Source organism: Pelodiscus sinensis, chromosome 23 (assembly GCF_052426305.1).
Source record: "Pelodiscus sinensis isolate ZL-2025 chromosome 23, ASM5242630v1, whole genome shotgun sequence".
Lineage (NCBI taxonomy): Eukaryota > Metazoa > Chordata > Testudines > Trionychidae > Pelodiscus > Pelodiscus sinensis.
In genome coordinates, this window is record NC_143074.1 from 15,560,031 (window position 1) to 15,587,786 (window position 27,756).

Consider the following 27,756-nt stretch of genomic DNA (forward strand, 5'->3'; position numbering starts at 1 on the left):
CGCGGAGCAGCTTTTCTCGCCCCGGAGTACAGGGGCGGCAGGACCGCGAGGTCCCGCAGTCTGTGTCCTCCGGGGCGAGAAAAGCCCCATTCGTACCTGCAAGTCGGGGACTGCCTGTATACCCGGCGTATAAGACACCCCCCGATTTTTGGGGGATTTTTTTTTAGCATAAAAAGTTGTCTTATACGCCGGAATATACGGTATTTCAGCACTTACAAGCTTTCTATTATCCTGAGATATCAAGTGCCAATAATAATAGGAGCTGCTACAGCACTGAAAATTAAGCCACTGAGCTGGAAAAAACAGAAGACATAGAATTAGATATATTTAAAGTTTCTCCTTCCAAATTTATTTAATCCAAAAACCAAATTAACCGGCTTTACATTAAAATACACAGTCAGTTTTCCATATGTTCATTACTGATACCTGTAGGCAATGGACATGGAAGTGGGTGGGGATCTTATAATGATTATTCTGTCTCTTATTCGTTCTGAAACAAAAATACATGAGTACAAGACTACTTTTGTAATTTAGGGATTGGCCAAATCATTCAAAGCAGAAGGAAACAAAATGACAGCATAATGTAAATTGCATGTATGTTCATCAGTCTTTACTAAAAGGTTGATTACACGACTCATGGGCAAAAGAAACAGTTGAGGTGAATATACAGTAGAATTGTACCATATCAGTGTCTCTCTTGGCATAGGTTTTATTTCTGCAATACATTTAATCTAAACTCTCAGGTGAAGAAAGTTCCTTGGATCACAGTTTGCCTGCTTGGTATACTAAGTGTTATGTGCACAGCTGGAAGAAAAATACCAATTAAAAACTATGAATCTATTCCACATGAACTCATATTTTTACTAAAAGAAACCAGTCCTGGGCTATGCATAAAGATAAAAATGTTTAACAAAGGGCAAACTCAACCCAAATGTTTTTTATTCAAAACCAAAATATAGCATTAACAGACTGATGTGGTAGGAATGAGTGAGGAGAAAAGAGATGAACAAAACAGAGACAGATACAAAGCAAGTGCGAGTGCTAAACTACAGATTTCTCCAGTGGCAATAAAGCCTTGTATCAACGGAGAGACTGCAGTACCACTCCCTATCAAACAGGATGTATTGAGAAGTTATACACACTACTGCATAGTATAGTTGTATAATGCAGGATTTACTGAGTACAGACATGCAGGCACAAGCCACTTATCCCTGTGTAGTGAAAATGGCAAAGCTTGTCATTACTCCCTACATAAATACAGAAGATATAAAATATATAGCACTAAGGTGATGTAATGCCATAAAGGCAATGTTAAGACATCAGAACAATGTTCCTTCCAGCAAGTGTGGCTAACAGGATAGAACGTATGTTCTGCTATGTGCAACTGATTTGAGGAAAAAAAGAGACTGGAAGAGTTTGTTCGAAAAGCATTCCCTGATTCAGACTGACTTTGTCTTCAATTTATTTACATAAATATAGACGACATGGTTTCCCCAGCTATAGGAACTCCAGTTTGCCAGCTAACTCTGTCGTTCTAACCCACACTGCATGGAGACAGTAGGCAAATAGATACTATGGTGGCAAGCAGAGGCACAAGTTTGAGAAGATGGTGTTTCAAAGTGTGCCTGTTCAGCTAGATATAGGGCGTGAATCTCAACAGAGTTATGCAGAGATCACTAATATATGTCAACAAGTAGCTCATTCAACAGCTCTCCTCCCTGCAAGTGCATGTTACATCATATATTACTCTGAACAACTTTCACGACAGTTTAAGGTGCGAACACTGCTAGCAACTCATATAGTACACATGTTAAACAAAGCTTTGGATTTAAATTCTGCCCTCAAACTTTGTACTAACATTGGTTATTGGCTTCCTTTCATGTGCATAAGAGCAGAATTGAACCCTTTTATTCTCTTTACCATCACTGTAATAGATAAGAGCAGGTGGTAAACTGTGCCATGCAGATACAGGAGATGTAGTCTTCCAATATATCTATCACTCAGCTGTCACGAGTAAAGCACATTTATTTCCCATTTGGATAGGTGAATTCATACCAGAATAATTTATAGTTTACCATGTAGGCTACTGTCCTATTATTTTTATTTTGCTGTGACACCTCCATCACACAGCTGTTAGCCAGTATGAAAGGAAGACTGCAACATTAATCATTGAACAGAAAGTATTAGGAGGGAGTCTGAAAGAAAAACACTGGCACAACTGGCTAGCCCATGGCAGATTTGCGGCGTTCATTTTCATATATTGTGGTAATAGTGGAAAGACCGACATGATAGCAAAACTCAAAATTGCTTGTGTGTGGTGGTGGGCATAAGTCATTCAGTAGATGTGCTGAAAACCTGCTCCCATTAATTTAATGAAGCTAGGTCTTAATTTTGCATCTTAAGAAAGCTGGGTTCAATCTTACAAGAGTTCATATATAAAAGCAAGTTTGATGGCTTCCTCCTAGCTCTGAGGTGTCATTTGTCTACAACACAAAATGATTTGGTATTCCATAGTAATCTCGCCTCAGGTCAGACTTAGAACAGCAATAATAGAGGTATTTGCAAGTTGAAAATGAGCTGCATTGTCAGCAAAGGTCCACAGGAAAAAAAAATGCACCTTGCTTGTCTACACTACTTCTGGCTTTAGCCAGTGCAGCTCATCAAAGTGCTAAATAAACACACACACAAATATGAGATCTGTACTGTCGCTATGCAAAAAGAGATAGTATGCCTAACACATTATTCACTTGGGCATTCACTATATTCCTGAAAGAACAGCCAACGCTTAACTTGAACATATTATATTTAGAATCACCTCCATTTTCAATTTCTTTTTGTTCTATCATGAAAACATATACATGGGAGTAAGGCTTTTTTTTTTTAATTAGTTATTGCAGCTGTATTCATTTACCAGTTAGATATTCTACATTTACAGAGTAAACAGAATCCAGTAACAGTAATAATCATACTTGGCTCTTATGTAGCTAGCCCTTTCCATGTCTGCTGATCTCAAAGAGCTTGTACCATGCAAGCCAAGTATCAACATCATTAAGCATTGACTGGATCTTTGATTAAGGTTTCATAAAATGTTCGTTGCTTATTCCTCATTTGGAACCAATAGTCCTAACTAGATTCACACGATCTGACAGTCCTCAACTACTATCTAGATCAGTGAGAACTCAGGGTCTTCAGTTAGTGCCACCAGTCTAGGCTCAAACTGCAATAAACTGACGTCATAAGCAGAGGGCTAAGGACAACAGTTGAGGAATAAAGAGCAAAAGTAAGATTCAAGGCACATCTGCACAAACCAAGGATATTTTGTTCCTATGAAAAAATGGGGAAGTGAAAAAAGTACACAAAGACACACACACACACCCCAAACCCACCCACCCCATAAGCAGAATTCTCTCTGTTGAGCATTCCCCCGCTCCCGCAATGTTGTCCAGGAGGCACTACTGGAATTTCAGAAAGAATCAAAAGCCATCTGACCTGTTGTCACCCTCTAAGCCTCTTCAAAATGTCCCATTTGCTAGTAAAGAAACTAGACTTACCAAAAATTTCTGGTGAAGGTTTCTTTCCATTTTTTTATAAAAAAAATTTGTTCCACTCTGAAATTAGCTTTTAGGCATGGAAACAAGCAGCAAGACACTTGCTGAATTAAATCTTAAAATAATTTTGAATGCTATACAAATATACATCAATTCAACATTTACAGCACTTCACTTCCTAGGATCATAGTTCAAACATACTGTCATTACATATGGAGCAATTACCCAACTTTTCAGTTCAAAAGTTCTGAGGATTAGTCTTTCAGGTGTAAATTCACTCAGTCAGTGATGGGATGGGAAAAAATGGATCTTTTAGTAGAAAAGTAGCAATATAAAGGCGTTCTAGGTGAACTAAATACTTTATTTTTAATATTGTCCATATTATTAAAGGCTGGGAGTTAGGTTTTGGAGGTGCTTATGTAGTTGGGGCAAGGCTACCAGCTGCAACTGATCCTAGAAAGATTTCAGCTAATAGGAGACCTTCCTCCTCTTGGCCTCACCCAAGTCTTTATTCTCTGGGGGTTGTTCTAATGATCTCCTGTTTGCAGGGATCCGATAGTCCTTGTCTTTGTTCCACTGATTCTTACCTCTCTGTTCTTCACTGACAGTTCTTGCCTCCTTTGAGGGGACAGAAACTCTCCACTCATGGTCCTGCCTGGTTGTGTGAGAAGCAGTGAAAGGCATGTCCGCCTGTCTTACAGTTTGTTTGGGTTTGCTGGAATCTTCCACCCTGGAGACAGTAGGCTGCACAGTGCTGATCTGACCCCAGTGGGCTGAAGGGGTATCAGAGCCCCGTGGTAATGTCACACCTGGACTGTTCAAAGCTGATGGATTGCTGGTTTTGGTGGTCTGATCCTTCCCTGTCGCTTCTGCCCTCCTAGCCAGCCTTGGATCCCGGGGTCTCTCTCGAACAGCAGGCTGCACTGGCGTGGGAATGGTGACTCCTTTGGAACCCAAAGCTGGAGACTCTGGTGGCTGTCTGACTACTCCACTACTTTGTGCTGACAGGCCAGCGCTGGCAGAGAGTTTTCTGGAGTCACTGCTGTTTTTTCTGCTGGTGACCACATTTTGTCCATTACTACCCGAACAAGCCTGCACTCGAGTCGCTTTCTCTGACAGTGCAGCAGTAGGAGGATAGGAGAGTGGCCGCTGTAGCGTAGGCTTGAGCTTGAGAATTTTAACAGCATCTTTTTTATAGTTTTTGTCGTAAGTCTTGATAATAGCTCCTCTTCGCTGAGCATCCTGAATCAGCTTGTTCCAGTCTTTATTTTCCTTGAAAGAAGAAAAGTAGTTAGCAAAAAGAAACATGCACACATAGGAGTCTCAGGATGCAAGTGGTCCCATTTTTGAGGCAGGCAACCTCATTCCCAACAGCTGTCATAGGAACTGTGTTTACACTGGCTCTGGGATGAAAGGATTTTAAGTAAAAGCTTTATTAAAAAGCAATAAAGCACCCCAGTGCTACTTTTTGCCATCATTGTACAAACTCATTCAACATGACAAGACTTATAACTGCTAGTGTCAGGACAGAAGTCCTCTCGTGTTGCCCACCTACAATACAAGAATATGGTGTCACTGCCCTCTAGTGGTGCAGCAGACATTAACAATATGTTTTGGAACGGAGTGGCATGCAAACTAGATGGGGAGAGCACATTGGTGGTGTGATACCAACTTCAAATACAGGCAATTTTTAAAAAGTGAATTTAAGCAGTTTCAGTTATTACACCTGCTCCAGATTCCATCCTGCCAATTTCTATAGCTGTCCAGCCACATTTTCTAGTTTTTTAAATACATTTTTCTTCGCTGTTTCCGCATAAAAGCCCCCACATGCAGAGAATACCTAGTATCCTAGGGAAAATGTGAAACTGACACTGCATTTGAAGGAATTTTGTGCGTAAGGTAAACAAATCGAAGTAATAGAAAAAAAATTGTTTTGGTTGGTTATCTTAGGCATTACTTGAAACGTGTATGTATAAATGCAGACAAATGTGTATTTTTTTAATTACTTTAAAAACCTCAAAAAGACATCTTAGCTTTCTAAATGAGTATGATGTAATAGTTTGTTAGGCTGATCCTATCAGAAATAAGTTACTATATGCAAGGACAAGGATATCATGACTTCCTGCAGAATGAGACATGCACATCCAAAATGATTTAACATTACAGGAAATATATAAATTGTCCCAGCAGTCCTGATTCTTATTGCAATGCTAACTAATAACCACAAAGTGCAGCACATGATCCCAATGAAATAAGCTAACAGCTTCCTCCTTTATTTCTCCTTACTTTACCTCACCATGATCTAAGCAAATTTTGGAAGCAAAGGGGTGAAGAAGACATCAATAAGCCCCGTGGTCCCCAACACGGTGCCCGCGGGTGCCATGGCGCCCGCGGGGGCATTTCAATGCGCCCGCCAGGTGCTCGGGGCTGGCCTGGCCCCGGGCACATGGCGCACGGGCGCTTGCGGGGGGAGCGCGCTTGGCGGGGGGGAGCGCCGGTCCCGGGCGCGCGGCACTCGGCGGGAGGGGGGGAGCGCCGGCCCCGGGCGCGCGGCCCTTGGAGGGGGCCCCGCCCCCGGGCGCGCGGCAAGGGGGGGGGCCGCCCCCGGGCGCGCAAGTGTCCCCTCCCCCTGGCGCCCGGCGGGCAAACGGCCACGCCCCCTGGCGCCCGACAACCTCAAAAGGTTGGGGACCACTGAATAAGCCTATCTCCAGAACTAACCGGGGCCTGTTCTATGCTTAATTTGCATTCGCAGCTACAGAATGAGACATCAACTCTTCCTCAGGCATGGAGTGTCCTGTCAGGAGATATTATGCACTTCTGCTATCAAAGGAAAAGGGAACAGATCTGGGGTGTATTTGGAGCTGTGTGGGGGGGGGTCTATTGGTCTTCTTCCTGCCTGAAGCAGTCACTAGAAAAGAGGAAGGCAGCTTCGCTTTTTTATTTTTTAGGCTTGGGAGGGAAGAAAGAGGAGGAACTGACCCTCAGGCTCTGGAGCTTGCCAGTGTCCGCTCTCATAAGAAGATTTACTCCCTCGTATTTTCAGTATTTTTCCCACTGTTGAAATTTTATTGCAAGTCTTTATAGAGAGTAACATCTGCCTGGTTTGAAACAATGGGTCCAGATCTCCCTTCAGAAAGCCTTCTGTGGCAGCATATTATAAAAGGACAACTGAAGCTATCTAAGAACAGCTTCAGAGCATTGGGTTGCTTTAACTGAGCAATCCTCTTCCAACACAGACATCTCTTCCGCAACAAGGATGGATTGGAAATGGCTTTCATGCTCTCATTCCTGGCCTGGACTAACAGGAAGAACAGGCAGAGATTCAATAGAATACAACAGCTCACTTACCATTAGCGTTGTCAGTCTTCCAAGGATGAAGAGACTGAACCTGGCCCGAGTAATTGTAACATTCAGACGCTGAAGACTTGCCAAAAACCTAAATAATTAAACAAAGTTGCTGTATTATTTCCTCCAACGCGCTTAACTGAACTTTAGTTCTTACTTTTTATTTCAATGACTGTCATTTCTTAAAACAAATGCTAGCTACAAAGAAGGTAGATTTTTCCTCCATGTCCTCTTCCCACTACAGTAGCCAGCCCTAAGGGACTTCAGTTGTTACTCAGACTCCCTTTGCCATCTTCTATCTCACTCTCCTGACTTCTGCTGCTTCTGTCCCAATGGTATCCTCTGTCCTTCCTGGTAGCCACTACTGCTCCTTCCAGCTTAAAACAAGCTCTAAAGCCTTCCTACGCCCTTTGGCCACTTCCCTTCCCTAAACAGACTCAGAGAGGGAAGAGATCAACCTTATTTCTGCTATCAAGACTCTGAGCTTCCTTTTGACTTGAACTGAAACAGATTATTAATATTCGGTATGAATAATGTGAAAATGTTCTAATTAATATTTTAACACTGTGCTTGAATGTTGTATTTATTTTGAAGGTGACCTGCAAAGTAGAGACAAACTGTGTCATTTTTGCTTTGTCATAGTGTTCCCAACCAGACATCTTTGTTCCTTGACAAAAAAAAGTTTACACATTGGAAATATCAGATCTTGTCAATGCTGGTTTTCCCAGAGGACTCTACAGGTAATGGAATTATAGCATCACATAAGAAAGTATTGAAACCTGAGCAAGGAAAGAAAGCTTTATTTCTTGTTTAAGTTCCCTTTTTGTTAGCATCTATTTAATTCAAAACCCTAGGAAACCTTGCAGGAAAAAGCTCTCTCTGTTAAAGCACTCAACCCACTTCTCTTCCAATAAGGACTGAGAAAGTTCCCAACCTTGGACACTACACGAGGAATTTTGCAAAAGAAAGTCTCATCAGTGCTGAACCCAATATAGCTGAACGAGTTTCACAGCAATACCTGGTGTAACCAGATTACTAAAGAGTCCTATTTTTCAGCAATTTCACACATATGGTAGTAAAAACACTTTAACCAGAGAATTGCCTATGTTAGGGCTCCCATTAGCAGAATTTCTGAGATAAAATTCCCTAGTATAGACACCAAACAGTTCTCTGGCAAAAAATTGGAAGGCATGACTTGATATTCCTGAGAGTTTTAAGGTTACACTAAATCTAAATGGGCCACTTCTCCCCAGTTAAAATATCCTTTCACTTCTTGGGCAGGGTTTTTCTCCATTGCAGCTCAATTTTCCAATGAATTTAGTTCTGGACTGGTATACCTAGAGATCCAAGCATTCTGCTCACTACAAAATAATCTACAGCATAGGCAGCAATGGTGCACATTTCCCATAGTTCCTTGCCAACAAGGTTGGACCCTGCTTTGAAAGAAACCACAGTGATTAATACTTGGGGCTTACCTACATGAACAGTTAGACATTAGCAAGGTGGGGGGTGAGTCTACTCCACACCAGCCTGCTGTGGTCTGTCCATGTGCATCCTTGCTGATGCATGTTAACAGTTTGTTAGAGTGCTTTGGTTTCAAAGAAGGCTAGATCAAAGTCGTTTAATGAACTGTTAATGTATGACAGCAGCATCCCCATGGATAGTTAGACTGCAGCCAGCTAATGCGGGTTAGAGTGGTCTAAATGTTCACACAGACAAGCTTTTAGAATTTAAAAGTGTCTCTTATTGCCAAAGCAAGGAACAAATAAAGCCTCAACAGCTGGGTGAGCTAAAAACCTTTATGAAGGGGCAACATGGAGCAAAGAGGGTAAGTGATTTTACAGCCAATAAGAGAGTCAGAATTACATCTAGCTCAGCCATGATCTAGATTAGTGATTCTCAAACGTACTCATTGTTTAGGCCCATGTTTCAATGGAGAATGGATCATCTCCTGCTCCCATTCATGCTCGTGCAGACAATCTCAATGATCACATAACATCCATTTGGCTCACTAGCAGTAGTTTATGGGGAAAATTATCAGGGAAGCAATTTACATATTTGTATCCATTTTAATACAACTTAGTGGATGGAAACAAAGAATTAGCTTCAAGTGAGCAATCAGCTCCTCATGGACCACTCTGAGAACCACGGAACTGGACTACGCAGCCTCTCATACTGGTTCGGTATCAATGACCTTTTAACAGTTTGTCTTTATTGCTACAACTACCAGTAAATTAGTAAACTAGAATCAATTCTAATGTCAATATTTGGGATGCAAACACAAATCCATTAAGACGGGAAAGGAGTCATTTCACCGGGAAAAACAGCTGTCATCCGAGAATGACATTTTGTCATTACTAATCTGGAATTATTTCAATTAGTGATCTAGAATTGAGAGCCTCTTTTTGCCCTTGTCATTCATGTGAAAACCCCATTTCACCTATCAAAGAACAATATAGCTTATTTCTGAATTATATTTATAAACCACTGCCCTATTTACTGATATTTTGTCACTGGAAGGGGAATATGAAGGGGTCACTTTCATTTATAATCATGAATATAATTTTTAAAAAGATAAAAATCAGCAAGTCAACAAAGTTGCAATATATAGAAAGTCATGAGAGTATTACTTCTGTGAATGCTAAGCAGAGCTAGTAGCATGCAGAAAGATATGCAGCCATCAATTACCCAGGTATCATCTCTGTCCATACTAAACAGACAATTAAAAAGGCAAACTGAAGCATGTATGCAAGTTTATCTGGGCTTACTGCATATTATTATTCCACTTTGTATTGAAAAATTCAGGTTTTATTCCCTGCTCAGTCAGGGTATGTCTACTCTACAGTGTTATTTCGAAATAGTTATTTTGAAATAGCTATTTCGATATAACACGTCTATACCCAAAATGCATTTAGAAATAGCATTTTGTTATTTCAAAATAGCGCGTCCACACTGAGTGGATGCTGAATCGCATTTAAGGCTGGCCGGAACCAGTTCCAGCAGGGCACCAGGTCAGGACTTACTGTGTGGTGCTGCTGCCTGAGGCTATCTGAGATCTGTGCTTAAAGGGACCCCCTCCCGGACAGCCAGTTCTCAGGTTTCCCTGCTTGCTTGTCTACCTTGATGAGGGACAGCAAAGCATTTTGTGTCTGTATGCTCTGGTTGTCCTCACTCAGGACACCACAGCACTCTGCAACATGGAGCCAGAGCTGCCCCTGGGCACTCTAGTGCTTCTCTTGGATGCGTTGCTGCGAGCCTGGCTGCACTTTCTGCAGGCTGCCATCCGGGGGCTGTCAGTATCCAGGAGGCCCTGCGGGAGAGCTTCTACCTTAAGGAGCACTAAGAGCCTCCCTGGTCTGCCCCACTGGGGACTTGTGCCTCATTCCTCCCTCAAGTCCTTTCACTTAACCCTCCCTAAACCACCTTCATGATGTAAAATAAAATACACGCATTTTCATTAACACAAACTCTCTATTTAACAAAACATGGGGGGAAGCGGGGAGGGGGGAGAATGAAACTCTGGTGAAACTGAGGAAAGGAGGCGGGAGAGGGGAGAAGAGAGGGTGGGAGAGGGGAGGGGAAACCCGGGAGGAAGGAGCGGGAAGGGGGAAGCAAGGGGAAGAAGGGGGAGGGGAAGCTCAGGGCTCAGGGTTGGGGGTCTCGCCGGATCAACTTGATTGTCATGCATACCTGCTCCTGGGTTCGCATGTGGCCTTTGGTGGCTGGGCTGGCAGCTATCCTGCCCTAGATGGCCACGTTCCTCCATCTAGGGTGGAGATCATGGATGTTGGGGGCATCCCCCCCAAACCTGAATGAGGTCCATGATCTCCACACTGGACCAGGAAGGCGCCCGCCTTCTCCGAGCCCTGGCAGGCTCCTGGGGAACAGTGGAGGGCTGCTTCCAGAGGCTTGCTGGCTCATGTTTTGGGGCCACTGGGTCAGGGGCAGTGATTGCTGGCTCTGGGCCGGCACGCTTGGAGCTGGTACAGGCACTGTGGCCAGAGTCTACCCTTTTAAGGGCTCCGGGGAGGGGGAAAGGAAGAGGAGTGTTCTTGGTTGAGGCTGGAGTGGCCACCAGGGCACCCTGGGAAGGCTGGAGGCCCCCTATTTTGAAATAAGTGTCTACACAGCACTTATTTCAAATTTGGCATTATTCTTCGTAGAATGAGGTTTACCAAATTCGAAATAAGTGCTCTGCTATTTTGAATTTATTTCAAAATAGCGGTTTGGCTGTGTAGAGGCTAGGAGAGTTATTTTGAAATAAGGGCTGTTATTTCGAAATAACTTTGCTGTGTAGACATACCCTTACAAACAAATCATTTAGCTTCACTGCACTTCAGTCTCCTTCTGTATAGTGAGGATAATACTAACCTACCTCATAAAGAGTATAAATACATTAAAGATTGTGAAGTGTTTGGAAATCCACTGACTGATATAAATGAAAAACCAGACACAGATATTATCTCCCTGATATTCTCTTAGGGTACGTCCACACAGCAGCATTATTTTGGAATAACTCACGTTATTCTGAAAAAGTGCACGTCTACACAGCTAGCCATTATTTCAAAATAATGTCAAGATGGAGGACTTCTTACTCCAACTCCTGTAATCCTCATTTCAGGAGGAGTAAAGGAAGTTGAAGGAAGAGCATTCTTCCTTCAACTTCCTGCTGTGTAGACAGCGCCAAAAGCCAATTTAAGCTATTTCGACTTCAGCTACGCAATTGACATAGCTGAAGTTGCATATCTTAATTCAACTTTTGCCCTGCTGTGTAGATGTACCCTTACTGACATTGTTCTGCAAAGAGACAAGTCAGAGAATAAAGTCTGTCTACGGTATCACTGGAAGCAAGCAACCCTCCGCCTTCCCCCTTTTTTTTTTAAAAGGGCAAGACATACCCAATTGATCCTTGTGTGCTGTTCGCTCTTACACACGTCACTATAATGCAGTCTTTCTGTCGACCCTGGAATCCGTCAACTGTGTCTACTTCCCCCGCTCTAGGAGAGAGGAATTGTAAGCCGTTTAAATTTTTATCTTTAGTTTTTAACCAAGTCCTTATCTCAATAACGTAAGCATTTGTATGAAAGGTTAACATGTTAAAATAATCCATGCTGTAAATTAATCTGTTTTTAACAAACAGTGCATGACCTTCCCTTCTGAAAACATTCGCTTTTTATCAGACGCTAAGATTATGCCAGAATACTTTCAGGTTCACTGTAGTTCAGGAATCATTTGAAGTGTGCTCTTTAATCAGCTTTATTCTGAACAGTTGCATAAATCAGTGCACATAAAGAGGTACAAACTAGATAATGGTACCAAGGACCTCACTAGAGCTATTAAGATAGAAATTTTGAATGCTGCTCTATGTTTGGTAATAGCTTAACCAGTTGCAGCCAATAGTCAGTATTTTTTCTCAGCACAAAAAAGTTAACCATTACAGTTTCTAGCCTACTGCAACACTTGACAGAGGAAAAGCAAAAGACTCCATCCATAGGACTGAGTCCCAGTTAGAATCTGTAAAGCATGGGTTCCCAAACTGGGGGGAGTGCCTCCCAGGGGGGGCATAAAGAAATTCCAGGGGGGGCACGAGGCGACCCAGCCTCCTCCCCATCAAGTTTTGCTGCCCTGTTCAGTTCCTTTTTTCTTTGCTCAACAAGTTTTGCTGCTATGGGGGGGGGGGGTTCAAAAATAAAAAAGGGGGGCGTGATGCCAAAAAGTTTGGGAACCACTGCTGTAAAGTATTTTTACCTGTTCTTTCCAAACTCTCTGTCCAGTTCTTGTTGAATCATCTTTTTCTGTGCACTGTAAGGGGTGATTATTCCTATGTGACGAAAACCAATATCATTCTTTTTTTCTTTAATTAATTTTATTATTTCCATCACCAGCTTCACTTCCTGGGGATTAGCAAAAGAGCTGAACAAGAGAAAGAGAAAGAGAAAGAAAAACAAAGTGAAAACCATATACATATATAGTTAGCTATCCTTCAAATGACTACTTTACTTATGTGCTATGATTTACTGTGCCTCTTCATGCTTTATCCTGTTGACACCACTGGATGAAAGATGCTGCAAAGCACTTACAAGCAACCACTAAAGTAGGGCTAACAAAAACCAGGGGGGAACATTTCCTGTGAACAGCTCTGTTACTGGTCCCAAGTGAGCTTTAATGTCTGGGGAAGTTATGGAAGATGGGAGAGTGTGCATCTTGTGGAAGCAGACCCTTAGAATTCAGCAGGGAGAAGCAAGTCAGTGAGGCCATAGGGGCCTGGAGAAAGGGTACTGGAGTTAGTAGTGTGAGCTAGAAGCTACTGGGACACCAAACCCAGTTGCAAAGAAATAAAAAGTCCACACAGTCACAAAATGAACACCTATTTTATCTGCACCCATGTATCACAGCAATGTAGAGCTGGAAGAGGCCTCAAGAAATCAACAAGTCCAGCTCCCTGCACTGTAGCAGGACCAAGTATACCTAACCCAGCCTGACAGGACTTTATCCAAACTGTTTTTTAAAACCTCGAAAGATGGCAATTCCATAGCCTCTCATGGAAGCCTATTCCAGTTTAATTACCCCTATTGTTAGAAAATTTTCCCTATCATCAAACCTACTTTCCCCTTACTGCAGATGAAGCCAATTACTTCTTGTTCTCCCTTCAGTAGACATGGTGAACAATTGATCACTGTCCTGTTTATAATAGCCCTTAACATATCTGAAGACTTATCAAATTCTTCCCTCAGTCACCTTTTCTCAAGATTAAGAACACCCAGTTTTCACAGGTCATTGCACATTTGATTTTTCTTTCTAATTGAAGCATTTTACACTTGTCTTTATTGAATTTTATCTTGTTGAATTTAGGCCAGTTCTCCATTTTGTCAAGATTCCTTATAGATGTTCAGGTCATTAAAGAGCTCCTGATGGAGCCATATTATTTGTATCTTTCATTTGCATTGAGATAGTTAGTAGTTATTTCTTCATTATTGTGTCCCTGAGAAATTGTCAACTCTTCTGAACTCCTTTTTCCCCTGATATTGTCTTCCCATGGGACTTTATTTACCAGTTCTGAGATTGTTCTCTGATAGCACAGAACTGCTGAGATACCAGTCTGAACACTGCAATGAAGAAAGCACAAAGAGCAAGACAAAGCAGAGTTAAGTCTAAAAACTCAGTGCCACAAGTATTTTGTGCTATTTTATTGAGAAGATAGCAGGAAAGTGGTTGGGATTTCTCTTTTAGCAGTATTTCCTCCACCAATGAAGCAGAGCCATCTGACAATCAAACATTACTACAACCTGTCTGAAACTGAGTATCTGTGACAATAGCACTTTGAACCATACTCGGACAGTTCAGAATTCATTACAGACCACTGTGGAAGAGCTAAATGCCAGTGTCTGTGTTGAGCGCAGCCAGGAGAATTAATCTGAGAAGAACCCCTTGGGAATCCCCACCAAAAAAACCTAAATGGGAGCAACTGGAGCCATTCAAAGGTAACCACAGACTGACCTTGGACAGCCCTGGAAATTTCTGGAGACTAGCAGAGGGAAGAAGAAAGGGCAGGTGATCATAACTAACATCAACACTACATTTAAACACTTTGAAATACTACCCTGTACCCACCAAAATGAAAAGCAGGTCCCAAACCGAATATGAAATGAGCTAGAAGGGAAAAAACCCTGAAAGTGAATACCTTATTCCAGATCGTAAACAGCCTGTTCACAGGGTCTCTGGTTCATTACAAGGTCACTATATCAGGAAGGATAGTCCTGAATCTACTCATAAATGCAATCATTTACATTCAAGCCCTTTTACAAAGTCAAAATAATATATTTACATCAAAGAAATGCTAAATTTGTGCCTAGAGTAACAATGTTCTCTCACTGCTCAATGTCAACATCAGGTTTTTAGTTCCGAATGGAGCTTTGGCTTATGTTCCATGTGTGAAAAATCATTCCACCATTAATTATACCAGCAGACTTAGATTTTGGTGGAGAGGAGGCTGAAGAACTTACTCATTATCCCGCTTCTCGTGGCCATCTGCTACATCAAACACTAGGTATGGCTGGAATAGCCAATCTGAAGAACATCTGCTCTCTTCTGTTGATCTGTAAATAACTGTAATTATCACCATTGCAACCATAAAGAGTTCTGAGAATTCATACATCACTTATTTACTATGGGTAAAAACAATGCAAGAGACTTTCAGTTTCTTTTCTAGATTCCATAATTCTTTATGCCATCAATGTATACCAAGGCATGTCTCTTGGTGACAGAGAATTAACCCAGTCTTTGAAATCACGATCTAATGAATTCATACACCCAGGACAACAGCTGGAAGAAAGGTGTGGAAGTTTCCACACAAGTCATACAAAAATGTTTCCCTCTTTCAAAAAGAAATGCTAGGGGCAAAAGAGTACAGTAATTCCTCATTTAACACTATAGATATGTTTCAGAAAATGATCATGTTAAGTGAAAACGTGTTATGCGGGGTCAATTTTCCCACTGAAAATAATGGAAAAGGTAGGGGTTGCATTTCAAGCAGTGGTGTCTGTTGAGACCAGGACATAAGGTTGGGGAAGAAAGGAGACTGGGTTACAGCAGGGAGGGGAGGTGTTTGGCTCTGGGGAAGGAAAGGGGAGGATAGGGGAGGGGGCTTACAGCCGTCGGCTGGGTTTCCCCAGCTGGCCGGTGGCCGGCAGCTACAAGGGGCTTCCCCTGCCTCCTTGCAAAGCAGTGGAGTTTCTCAGTTGGTTGCGCTGCTCCCTGGCCACCCACCCTGGCCAGACGCAAGGAGGCAGGGGAAGCCCCACGCAGTTGCCAGCGACCGGCCAGCTGGGGAAACCCAGCTGCAAGCGGGGGGTAGAGGAGAGGGAGCGAGGCATCTGGTCAGAGGGGGTTGCTGGGGAACAGCGCGGCCAGCTGTGAACCTCCGCTGCTTTGCAAGGAGGCAGGGGAAGCCCCATGCAGCTGTCGGTGACCGGCTGGCCAGTCGGTGAAATCGTGTTATTGCGGGGACGGTTGTGTTGTTCGAAAAATGTTCCCTAAAAAAAAAGTCGTGCTATCGCAAAAACATGTTAAGCGGGCGCATGTTAAGCGAGGAATTACTGTATATTGACTGAGATATTTGGTTTTTACAGGAATGCTTCTTAACAAAATCAACAGAATGTGACCCACCTGTCAGTCTTTAAAGTCCTGCCATAAATGTAATTGGATGGGAACAGACAGATGTCAGGATGCATCCTATATTGTACAGTAAGCTGCACTACTGGCAGCTTCCCTATAACATTCTCCTGCACTTGTTCCTCCAGGTGTTTATGCAGTCGAGCCATCATAGACTGATCATAGCCATACTCTTGAGCTTTCTGCCAGAGAAAAGACACAGGATTGATTTTTGTGGAGTTAGGGTGCGTCTTCATCACAAGCAATCCCATATAGGCTTAAACTTACAACTTTGTACATTTGTTTTCACACCTCTAACTCACCAACAAGACAGAGTTTGAAAGAGCGATACAGATATTTATAGTTTAGTTTTCACAGTTTGCCAGTAAGTCTGCAACTTCATTTCAGCAGAATTTTACTGGCATTAATTGGAGTTCATTTCAAGCCAGAAGCTTTATAATTAGTGGATCTTTTGACAAAAATGAGGTTATATTTCTTATTAATCTATCCAATAAAAAAAGCTTTCAACATGCAGGTGTAAAGAAAGCCATGTGCTCTATGAATTACATGTAGTGTTCTTCCTTTCTTGGATCATACAGATAGGAACACAGAGCCCCAGAAAGGTGAATTTGTCCACTTGCACTAGGAGGCTCACTCCCAGCTGTAGCGAAGACATACCCTAAAAAATGTATTTGACCTGTGATGGATAGGAGTGCTGGCCAGCATCCGGTGACGAAAGGTATGTCTACACTAGCTCGCTAATTCGAGCTAGGTAGGCAAATGAGGTGACCGGAGTTGCAAATGAAGCCCGGGATTTAAATATCGCGGGCTTTATTTGCATGTTCCCGTCCGGTCGCCATTTTGAAATTTCACTAGCCCAAACACACTGCTGCGCAGCTACACGCAGCAGTGAAACGTTAATTCGAACTAAGTCCTTAGTTCGAATTAACTGTTACTCCTCGGAGGACTCAGTTCAAATTAACGTTTCACTGCCACGTGTAGCCACGCAGCAGTGTGTTTGGGCTAGTGAAATTTCAAAATGGCGACCGGACGGGAACATGCAAATAAAGCCTGCGATATTTAAATCCCAGGCTTCATTTGCAACTCCAGTCACCTCATTTGCCTACCTAGCTCGAATTAGCGAGCTAGTGTAGACATACCCTAAGGGATTAAACTCAGGTAGCTAGCAGGTGTTGGCAGGGGGCCAGCAGAACTAATGGGGTTACAGTACTGAAATCTGAATTGGATATAGATACCTGGTCTGCTCTTCCTTTTTGAATTCTAAGTAAGGGCTGGATGGAGCAGATGCAGTACTCAGAATTACCATGCCTATAAGAAATATTGGACAAGGGAGTGAATTGGGCCTTGAAGTATGGATCAGCACAGAACATGAGTAGAGGGAAAATGTGTATCTAGTCGCAATCAGGGTATTCATCTTTGTTTTGGTTGTTTGGTTAAACTTCTCTGTGTGAATCTATGCCTTCCCTCACCATTTAAGTTACAGCCCAAAGAACTTTGTGTTTTTGATCTGTTCTTTTCTGAGTTGCTCTGTAACATCTACCAACCAAGTATGCTTCATTAAATATATCTTTTTGTTTTGTTAATAAAATCACCTTTTTTAAGGCCATGATTTGATTCCTGTGTCCTGGAAGATAACAGGAGATCTGTGTATGTCTGCCTAGCCTTGGAGTGCAGCTATCAGAGATACAGTTTGTTTTCTGTGTTTTTGCTTTGTTTTTCAAGCTCTCTTGGGGCAAAAGAGCTTGGAGTACCCTGGGGGGGAATTCAAGTGTCCCTCCCTGTTTTTTCAAGCTTCAATCACTTGATGGTGGCAGCTTTTGTTTTTCTTAGAGCCAGTGCATCTGTGACTCTAGGGAATTTTTGTAAACAGAGCCTACAGAGTCAAGGTATTTAAGGTCTTTTGCAGGCCCCCATCTTCTGCACTTGGAGTGCCAGAGTGGGGAACAGCTCTGACATGACCAAAATCACACAGGAAGTCTGTGGCACAGCAGGTCATTGAACCTAATCACTGGAGTCCCAGGCTAGTGCCCTGACCAGACCATTCTTTTCCCCTCTTATATTTACAAAGATAATACTGTCCTTTCATTCTTTCCATTATACAACTCCATTACCAAAGATATAAATACAAGTTGCTTACCAGAGATATTACAGTAGGAGGGAGCTGCTTAGGATCCCCAACAAGGACAAGTTTACTACAGCGATGAGTCAGTGGAATTAGAGTTTCAACCTCACACGACTGCCCCGCCTTTTGTACAAACAAGCAGGAATCAATGAAGTAGGAGTTGTAAGACAAGAGGAAATATAAGTAAATGTTACACTTCCTGTAATGTACCCAGAATAACCCATCTCAAACACATTCATTTTACAATTTTTTTTGTAAAAAAAGGAAAATTGCTTTGCTTAAGAAATATGAGTGAAGAAAACCAGTATAACAAAGGAAAGGTCACACTGAGTCAGACCAAAGGTCCATCTAGCTCAGTATCCTGTCTTCCACCAGTGGCCAATGCCAGGTGCCCCAGAGGGAATGAACAGAACAGGTGATCATCAAGTGATCTCTCCAATCAACCATTCACAGCTTCTGACAAATAGTGGCTAGAGACACTGGCTATCCACCTGGCTGTTGATAGATCTATCCTCCATGAATAAAAATTGCTATCAAATTACATCCAAAGAAAATATTCCTTGCTCTGTCAAACAGATACACCTATAAGCTATCCATTTGGAAAATCCCCACACCTCTTTTTTTTTTTTGGCTGTGCTCACCTTCAGAGATTCACATCCCATGTGATTCCTCTCTTTCTAAGAAACAGTATTTCTGTGGTCTGGGAGGCCATCTTGAAGACAGATTTTATGACATAGATTGTATGTGTGATACACAGAGTCTGGGAAAATGTGTCTAGTGCGCTGAATACACACTGATGGCTATAAAGTATGTACACTCTGCTAATCAGCTAGGCGGGCTGGATAGAAATGCTGGGCAGGCCGGATCTGCCCTGTTGGCCGTATTTTACCCACCCCTGCCTAATTCCTCTCTCCATCTTGTTCTTAGAATCTTGCAGCAGTTGCTGAAGCAGGAGATTGGGATCAGCTGTGAGAGGAATATTTTGATAATAGAAGACAAAATTCAGAACCAGTCAAGCCCTTGTGCCCTAACATGGTGGCACACTCAACCATTTGAATACCAGTGGTTTAAATTAATTCAAACCAATCTCTCACCTGAACAACATATATAGGACAGAAATAATGAACTTTGACACTATTCTCACCTTTCATAGGTCTCGAATCACCCAGATTTACTGAGTGGTAGAACATGGATTCAGACGGTTATTATTTATAATGAGGACAAAAAAGGCTTATGTACAAAGGTGCCAAGCCAATGGCTGAGCAACAGTGTGTGTAGCCCTGATCTTTCTGCCTTAAATAGAGAAAGTAGTTTTGGGATTAAGGTTTGGCTCTGGCACTGAGAAGAGCCTATCCTACAAAGCAACAAAGCAGTCTGTTGAGGAAAGACTGGGACAAAAAAATGTTAGCTCAGAATGGATGTTTTTCCATCCTTCCAAGCATCATTGTTGCCATCAATACTAAACTGATTACAGTTACTAATAGCTTTGCTGACCTCATCCACAATGACACAGCTGAAAGGGTCAAGTCCTTGCCGGCGAAAAGCAGACTCCAGCAGAAAGCCTCCACTTGTGCTCAACGTGCAGCAGATGATGTGGGACTCCAAGATGATGCTAGCCTGCACTTCCTGAGGGCGCCCCCGGACCTTTGAATACAATGGTAGGTCTTTTAATATCATCTCCCTTTTAAATGGATTTCAAATGTTCTTAGTCATCTGTTTTGACTTTGTGATAACAGCAACTACCAGTTTGGACAATTCAAACAGCTAAACATATGGTTACACTGAAGTCAGCTTCTTCGGAAGGATATTAGCTCTTACCAAAAGAAACTGAATATGAAATAAATCAATTAAAACTTTAGGCATATTTAAAACAACTCCTTAACATAATATCATCTCTATGCAGTTTACAGGAGATGGTTGTACATGGTGTAATCGTCATTGAGAATGTACATTTATGTCTGTATATACGCAATCCAGACTTCATAATGGTTGTTTTAGAATCAGTTCACTATCAGCACATTCCTCAAGACCCTAGGACAAAACAGGGAGCCATGGATAGGGATGTAATAATGCAGTGAATTAACGGATTAACCATTAAGCAAAAGCTTATAAGGTTAATGCTATCGACTACATGCATTTTCTGCTGCCCCTTGCCAGTAAATTTTTTAACAGGCTGGCCAGCACCTGGCACAGTCCTGGCTTGCACCGAGTTCCAGACCTACCCCCGCTGCAACTCTGCATTTCAAGAGGATTAGGAGCCAGGCAGGCAGGCAGCGCAACTCTGTTCTGGCTCACACCAGGTTCAGGACCTACCCCCACAGTGGCTGTGCATTTAAAGTGTATTAGGAGCCAGGCAGGCAGGCAGCCCAGTTTAGTTCTGGTTCATGCCAGATCCGGGAGCTCAACCCCACTCCACTGCTGCCACCCACTCCTGAGGCCTATAGAATAGCCGAGTAACCGATAAGAATTCATGAGGTTAATCAACTATTCAATTAACCGATATTTAACATCCCTAGTGATGAACAGCCTACAACTGTTCCAGGCCAAACTTTCATGATTGCTTAGATAGCTGCCTGTAGTTTGGCCCTCTTTTCTGCTTTGTGAAGAAGAGCTACATATCGGGGTGTGTTTCCATCTCAAAGAGCACATAAAATTACTTTACAAAATTCCATCATCCTCCTTAAATCAAGTAATTCCCCCAGTTCCTGTATGTGGCTTTCTTAAAAACGTTTAAGTGTATTTTGCTTTTAACCAGATGTTTCAGAGCAGGCTGCTGAAGGGGAAGAGTCCTGAGGGAAAGAGTTCATGCATAATAGATGTTTCCCTTCCCCCTCATAGTCTGTTGCTCCTAACAATACTAATGTGGGTAGATTATTATTTTAAATTCACTCTAAACTAACAGATTATACTTTTAACATATTTTTCATCTGTTGTTTGTGTAGCATTCTTTTTTTTCAAAATCCTGCCAGAAGAATGTACCTGAATTTTCACCAACATACTATTTAAGGTTTTTTTTTATTTCTCTCAGCTACAGCAAAAGCAAAACACACTTTTGTACGAGATAAAGAGGATGTATTTGTACAAGTTAACTGAGTTTGTTTAAAGAGTTGCCCTGAGGAAAGATTCCTACCTTCTTTAGTTGAGAAGTAAGTAGTTGCCGCTCCTTTGAAAGTTTGCCAATCTCCTCATCTAACTTTTGACTCTGAAAGAAAAATACGAACTGTGTATTTGTATCAAGAGTTAACAACAATGTTCTTTTCCTTTGTTCTTCTATGATCTCAAGGTTTTATACGCTTGAAAAAACACTGAACTTACAGCCTTTTAGTATCTAACTGTATCTGTAGATACAGAGCACAGTGAAAGACACACACAATTGTGAGCTGTCTCATATATATAAAACAGATTCTTAAGCATACTACACCAGCTGCTTTGTCACCATGAAGGTAGCCATTGTAATTTATCATCAACTACATGCAACACCACTGCAGAGATGTGGTGTTTAAAGCAACAATTGATGTGAGAGTGTTAAGCGAAGCATAACAAAAAGCCACAAAACCGTGTATAGTCTGACTACTTTATATGTAAAAAGACAAGGTGGGTGAGGTAATATCTTTTATTACATCAGTTTCTGTTGATGAGAGACAAGCTTCTGCGCTTACACAAAGCTCTTTTTCAAGTCAAGGAAAGTTAATGAGTGTCACAACTAAATCAAAGGTGGAACTAATAGTTTAGCATAAGAACACTGCTCAATACATATCCATTTCCAGTATTAAAGGTTAAAAAAAATAAGCTTTAAAACACACATGAAAATTAATTCATGAAAGTTTATAAGTGCCAATTACAGTTAGATAGAAAGGACTGCTCCCTCTAGCTGACAAGTAAAAAAACAGGATCCTGCAAATGGACTCAGAGTTCCAGGGCTATATATTAACTTATCTAGAATTTTGACACAGATTAATGACAGAGACAAATGTCTCTATAGCAGAAGACTATTAATTCCTGGCTTATTTTAACATTGTTCAACAACTGACGTGGTTGGAGGCATGAGAGAGAAAATGCTGCGTCCAACTAAAACCAAGAAAGGTATATTAGGTTTAGAAAGAACTCTCTGGCTGTGTCTACACTGGTGCGATCTTGCGCAAAAGCGGCCGCTCTTGCACAAAAACTTGCTGCCTGTCTACCCTGGACGTGTGTTCTTGCGCAAGTAAACTGTTTTAATGTATGAAATCAGGGCTTCTTGGGCCAGAACTCTGACGCTCCCGCTCAGGACTAAGCCCTTTTCCGCAACTGTTCTTGCGTAAGAGGCCAGTGTAGACAGGCAACATGAATTTCTTGCGCAAGAAAGCCCTATGGTTAAAATGGCCATCGGAGCTTTATTGCACAAGAGGACGTCTACTCTGGCAAGGATGCTCTTGTGCAAAATCACATCTCTTGTGCAAAAACACATGCCAGTATAGACGCTTTCTTGCGCAACTACTTTAATGCAAGAACTCTTGCACTAAAGCGTTTTTGCGCAATATCACGCCAGTGTAGATGTAGCCTTAGGAATCAGTTACGAGCCTCCTCTGAAATGATGATGTATAAAAAAAACCTACATAGCAACAAAGTTAAACTACCTTCTCCCTCTTCTCACATCTATCCATGGCACGCTGGCGAGAGAGCATGTCCAGCTGGCGATCCAGGGCTTCCTTTTTCCTGTGAATATCCTGGTCACGACCTGGTTGTCCCCGGTCTATGAAAACAAAATGAGAGGGAAATTAAAGGAGAAATTTAAATGTTACAGACCAATTTTAACTATGTCACTAGCACCAGCTTAGATTATTTAGAATGAAAGGACACCTACTTTGCTAGTTATTTACACTCCTTTTACTTCCTGCATTTCTCACCTTGGACAACAAAAATCAATAAAGTCAGTATCCTTTCTATTTGTCAAGCTCTTAAATGCCACAGCTTCTAGATTTCAAATGCTACATAAAAGTCCATTTAAATACAGCTGTTCTCACTATAATCTATTTTTATTTGTGGAAAAATCTATTGGCCTTATAAAAGCTGTGTAATTTTTTTAATACAAAATTTAAGTTTTAGACCAAATTTATTTTGACTGTATTCCCCCATTTAGACCCTTAGAGCAAACAGATTCCTTATAAAAGCATTGAGGCACAATACAGGCTATTCATTAAATATCTGCCTTCACGATGCTTTTCCTTTGTATCCAGTGGAGCGGACATATAACATAACCAGTCTCAAAACCACATTCTTAGAAATGAAATTGAAGAAGTCTTTTTTTGCATGTTACTTACTCATTCTATGGCTAACTTGGCTGTCCAGGCTGAATCTCAGGACATCAATGCTTATTGACTTTTCTGGACCCAGTCGCACTAAGTTTATATCTCCACAATTTCCTGTATATAAACCACACTTTCAGATTATAGATTGAAGATAGAAGCTAGCTATGCTAGACTTATCTGAATTAGACTCCATTATCTACAATATTTCAAGATTAAAAGGGCATAATCTGATGCAAACACACATCTGCTGTAAGACAACTAACAGAAATGAAGCAAGAGCATGAATGTGGAGTTAAACATCAGCTTTATGAACGAATCTATGAAACTACAGTGAAGCCATTTTTTTTTAAGTGCATGCAGTTCTGACAGCATTGGAATATTATTCCCTGCTAGTAATTTTAGTTCCTGCTAGAAACACTGTTGCTAACACCAACCCACCAAAGTAAAGAGCAATCCTTCGCCTTGCTCAGATGTTGTCAATTTCACACTAGTACAAATAGCAAGAGAAAAACAGAACCATAAAGTGAACTGACTCCTGAATATATTGCAAAAGCATTTTAACCTGAACTTTAACAGCAACTCAAACTTACAAGAGTTAGAAATTTCAATAGTTTCAGTACAAAGATGAAAGTCTTCTACCCAAAGCTTTGAGCCATAGGAAGAAAGAAGTGTATTGATAGTTTAAAACAAAAGGAGGAAAAGGATCAATGACAGTGATTTCAAACTGTAAAGTTTTGTTAAATGCTTTCTATTAAAGCAATACAATCACTGACAAATTATACTATGCACATTTTAGAGAAACTTATGAAAGCAATCAATATGGAGCATGAGGTTATGTTCTTCTGTGAGGAGAACATATCTTACTGTTATCTGTACAGCAATGTATATACATGTACTTTATGAATAAGTGATATGATGAAGGAATTGCATTCTGGTTGTTAAACAATTCCTACTTCTCCCTTCAATATTACCCATTTTACATATAAACTTTCATACCTAAAGGATTGTTTCTGTCTTGGCATTTTTCTTTGAACTCCAGAATTATCTTTTTCATGAGTTCATCAACAGCAGCGTTGGAAGGTGCACAAACCAGAACTCGGTTTCGCTTGATCTTGGCATTCAAGTTTTGAGCTGGATTCGCATTCCCAGACCTCTGCAGGTTAATGAACAAGATCTCAAAACCAGCTGTCTAGCCCATATTTTTAATTTAAAAAACGAGTCAATACATTCTTCTCAAAGAGGATATGCTTATCTGGAAGGCTGCTTTATTGGGACCTCTCTCAGGGAACCACCCAAGCTTAATAGTTCTTAACAGAAAGAAATGCCGCTTAAAATGGACACTGTTGGCAGGAATTCTATTTAACAGAGATCCATTATTTGGCTAAACTAGGGGATTAACATGAAGATTAATAGGTGAGATGTTTCAAGTTCCATTATTCCAGTGGTCAAAAAAATTAACATTTTTAATTTTAGTGTGAAAGATGACTCTGGTTTCCCATCTTACTAACTACACAATGGCTAGGCAAAGTAGTTTTATATATTTTGTCCTGGTCTATATTAGACCAGGCACGTCAGCTTAAGGTACGCCATCTAGCTACGCAAAATGTGTAGCTGGACTCGGCTGACCTTAAGCCAAGCCATCAGTGTCTACGTGAATGAAATACAGTAAACTTCCGATAATCCGGCACCTTTAGGACCCAGGAGGTGCCGGATTATCAGATATGCCGGACTATTGGAAGGGGGGCTATGAGGGGCCTGGGGTGAGGTGGGGGGATGCCACCCCAGGCCCCTCATAGCCCCCCCTTCCGATAGTCCAGCTCTGCCCCAGGCATCCCTGATTCAGCCGCTGCTGGTCAGTTTCAGCAGCGGCTGAATCGGGGATGCCTGGGGCAGAGCAGCTGGGATGCTGCTAGGTAGGTCCCGCAGCCCTGAGGGGCAGCACTACAGGACCAACCCGGCAGCACTCCAGCTGCTCTGCCCCCAGCTTCCCCGATTCAGCTTCTGGTCAGTTTCAGCAGCAGCTGAATCAGGGAAGTCAGGCGCAGAGCAGCTCCAATTGTCCGGCAGCCAGAGCACTTCCGGGTTCCTGATGGTGCTGGACCATCAGGAGTGCCAGAGCATTGGATGCCGGACCAATGGCATTTTACTGTAACTTCATTTCACTGCTTCTCTTGGGTGAGCAAGGATGGAATACCTGATGGAATAGGTATCCATATTCACCTACCTCTGTCAGAATACGGTACAGGAGTCCAACAATTGTTTTTGATTTCCCTGTCCCAGGTGGCCCATGGATCAGGCAGATTCTGGGAAGCCGTGGATGCTCCTTTACCATAGCATATGCAGTTTCAATAGCCTTCTTCTGATCTGCATTGTAGTCCCTCATATAGGAAGTCTACATGGAAAAAAAGGAATGTTTTATTAACTGAACTAATCAATACAAGTTTCTGCATTTCCAGTTTGTTTTTTGTAATGCCCTGAGTTGGGAGAGATTATAGAGGACATAGGCTTCTGAGACTGAGTTTTCTCTCTGACTTGAAGGTTGCTACAGAGAGGATTTTAGGTTTCCCATGTGCCTTCCTTCAGTTTTTATGGTCTACCCCTTTCAATTCCTAAGCAGATATTTCTCCACCAAAAAGCAGACAGGGAAGTGCTTCTTCATTAAAACAATTATCAATACAGTGCCATAAATCAAAACAAAGGCACCTAAACATATATTCAGCTCTTTATCAAGACATACAGTTCATTAACTCCAACAAGCTGGCATGCAGTTTGAGACCCAAAGATGATTTTGAACCTGGCTCAGCCACTAAATACTAAATTCAAAATTGGTAAAATAAGATACAAACTGTTCATGTATCATCCCTCACAACCATTTGCTACCATTTGTTTCTTAATTACAGGACTTACTGTGCTCTCGGAAGCTACATTCAAATCTCGAGGACAGAAGTCGGTATAACTTGGATTTATGATAGATTTAGCCAGAGGACTCCTGCTCAACAGTAGCAGACCTTTGAACCTTCGTTGCGTGGTCACTAGAGAGCTTATCACTACACATTTCACTTGCTGGCTTATATAGTATGACAAATTGCCTCGAGTTTGGACAGAAATGTGACAGACAACATGCTGCTCATTTTGCCCTGTTAGAAGAAAAAGCATCAGAGTAAAGCAACCACAGATTTTATTCTTTTCACATTAAGGTTTACACTTTAATAGTTACAGTTCTTTTCAATATTAATTTAACTACTTCTGAAGCTCTTCACTTCAACACATCTTAGTGCATGATTATAGGAAATATTAAACACTTTCCTGCTGAAATTATTAGACTGCTCAACATCTTACAGGACAGGGTCCAAAGAATACACACAGTATTTAATCACTGTCAATCTTTACTTGACCAGAATACCGAGGTTTTAATCAACTTTATATAAAAATGTTATACTCCCATTACAGTAGATCTCCACTTCTAGATTATCACCCAACACACCAAAGAACCTTACAATTAGGTCCCAGAAACAATGTTTAGTCTATTACTTCCTAGATGTAAGTCCCATAAAAGAAGGGCACAACTTCTGTGTGGGAAATAACTGTATAACATAACTTAACAGAAACCTTTTCAGCCAGCTAAAGAACAGTGTAGGATGGTTATAAAGGGAGTCCTATTTTAATCATGGTAGCAACAACAAGTGATCTTGAGGGAGGGAGAATATAAAAACCATAGAGTTTCAAAAGAGATAGGGAAACCACCACTTAATTATATGGCCCACTATTGCTGAGTATGGATTTGATTTCTGGCATCTCCATGAATTTCTTAAAATAGAAAAACATGGTACTTCAGATAGACCAAGATGATTTTGAAGCTTGCCTGAAAGTAAGACTCCCATGATTTTTCACAGGAAGATGAAGCTAACTTTACATATTGGAATTTTACTGAGCAGTAACCATTAGCATATTTTGAAAACTGTTGTCAGAGATATTTTACCAATGGGTTAACCGCAAGACACAAAACAAATACATGTTTTAAAAAGGGCATAAATGACTAACCAAAAGATGTTGAGACCGTTCAAAAGTTGCAATGGAATTTGGAATGTCAAAAATAGCCCCAAATGAGAAGTTTGGACCAAAAAGTGGAAATAGACTGGGACCAGAATGGCACATGCTAAAAGTGGTAAATGCCTTTAGGAATCAGGAGGAAGCAAATGCCATGTGCAAACTGAATGCATGCTATCAGGGAAATACATGGAAAGGTTTTCCACAGTTGTTGGTAACTATGCCTCTCAAT

The 27,756-nt window shown here is 41.5% G+C and overlaps 1 protein-coding gene across 1 annotated transcript in view; it reads right to left on the reverse strand.

The window, feature by feature from the left end:
- Positions 1–322: 322 nt before the first annotated feature.
- The window catches only part of SETX (senataxin), a 58,245-nt gene continuing 30,811 nt past the window's right edge, over positions 323–27,756 (reverse strand). Inside the window, exons 12-25 of the mRNA XM_075905822.2 lie at positions 26,385–26,614; positions 25,702–25,869; positions 24,474–24,630; positions 23,490–23,591; positions 22,806–22,921; positions 21,320–21,391; positions 19,684–19,833; positions 18,205–18,312; positions 16,062–16,249; positions 14,900–14,992; positions 12,645–12,809; positions 11,795–11,893; positions 6,900–6,987; positions 323–4,820 (exon numbers count right to left, since the gene is read on the reverse strand). Coding sequence (XP_075761937.2) covers positions 4,017–4,820; positions 6,900–6,987; positions 11,795–11,893; positions 12,645–12,809; positions 14,900–14,992; positions 16,062–16,249; positions 18,205–18,312; positions 19,684–19,833; positions 21,320–21,391; positions 22,806–22,921; positions 23,490–23,591; positions 24,474–24,630; positions 25,702–25,869; positions 26,385–26,614 — 2,540 coding nt within the window. The 3' untranslated portion in view covers positions 323–4,016. The remainder of the gene's footprint in view (positions 4,821–6,899; positions 6,988–11,794; positions 11,894–12,644; positions 12,810–14,899; positions 14,993–16,061; positions 16,250–18,204; positions 18,313–19,683; positions 19,834–21,319; positions 21,392–22,805; positions 22,922–23,489; positions 23,592–24,473; positions 24,631–25,701; positions 25,870–26,384; positions 26,615–27,756) is intronic.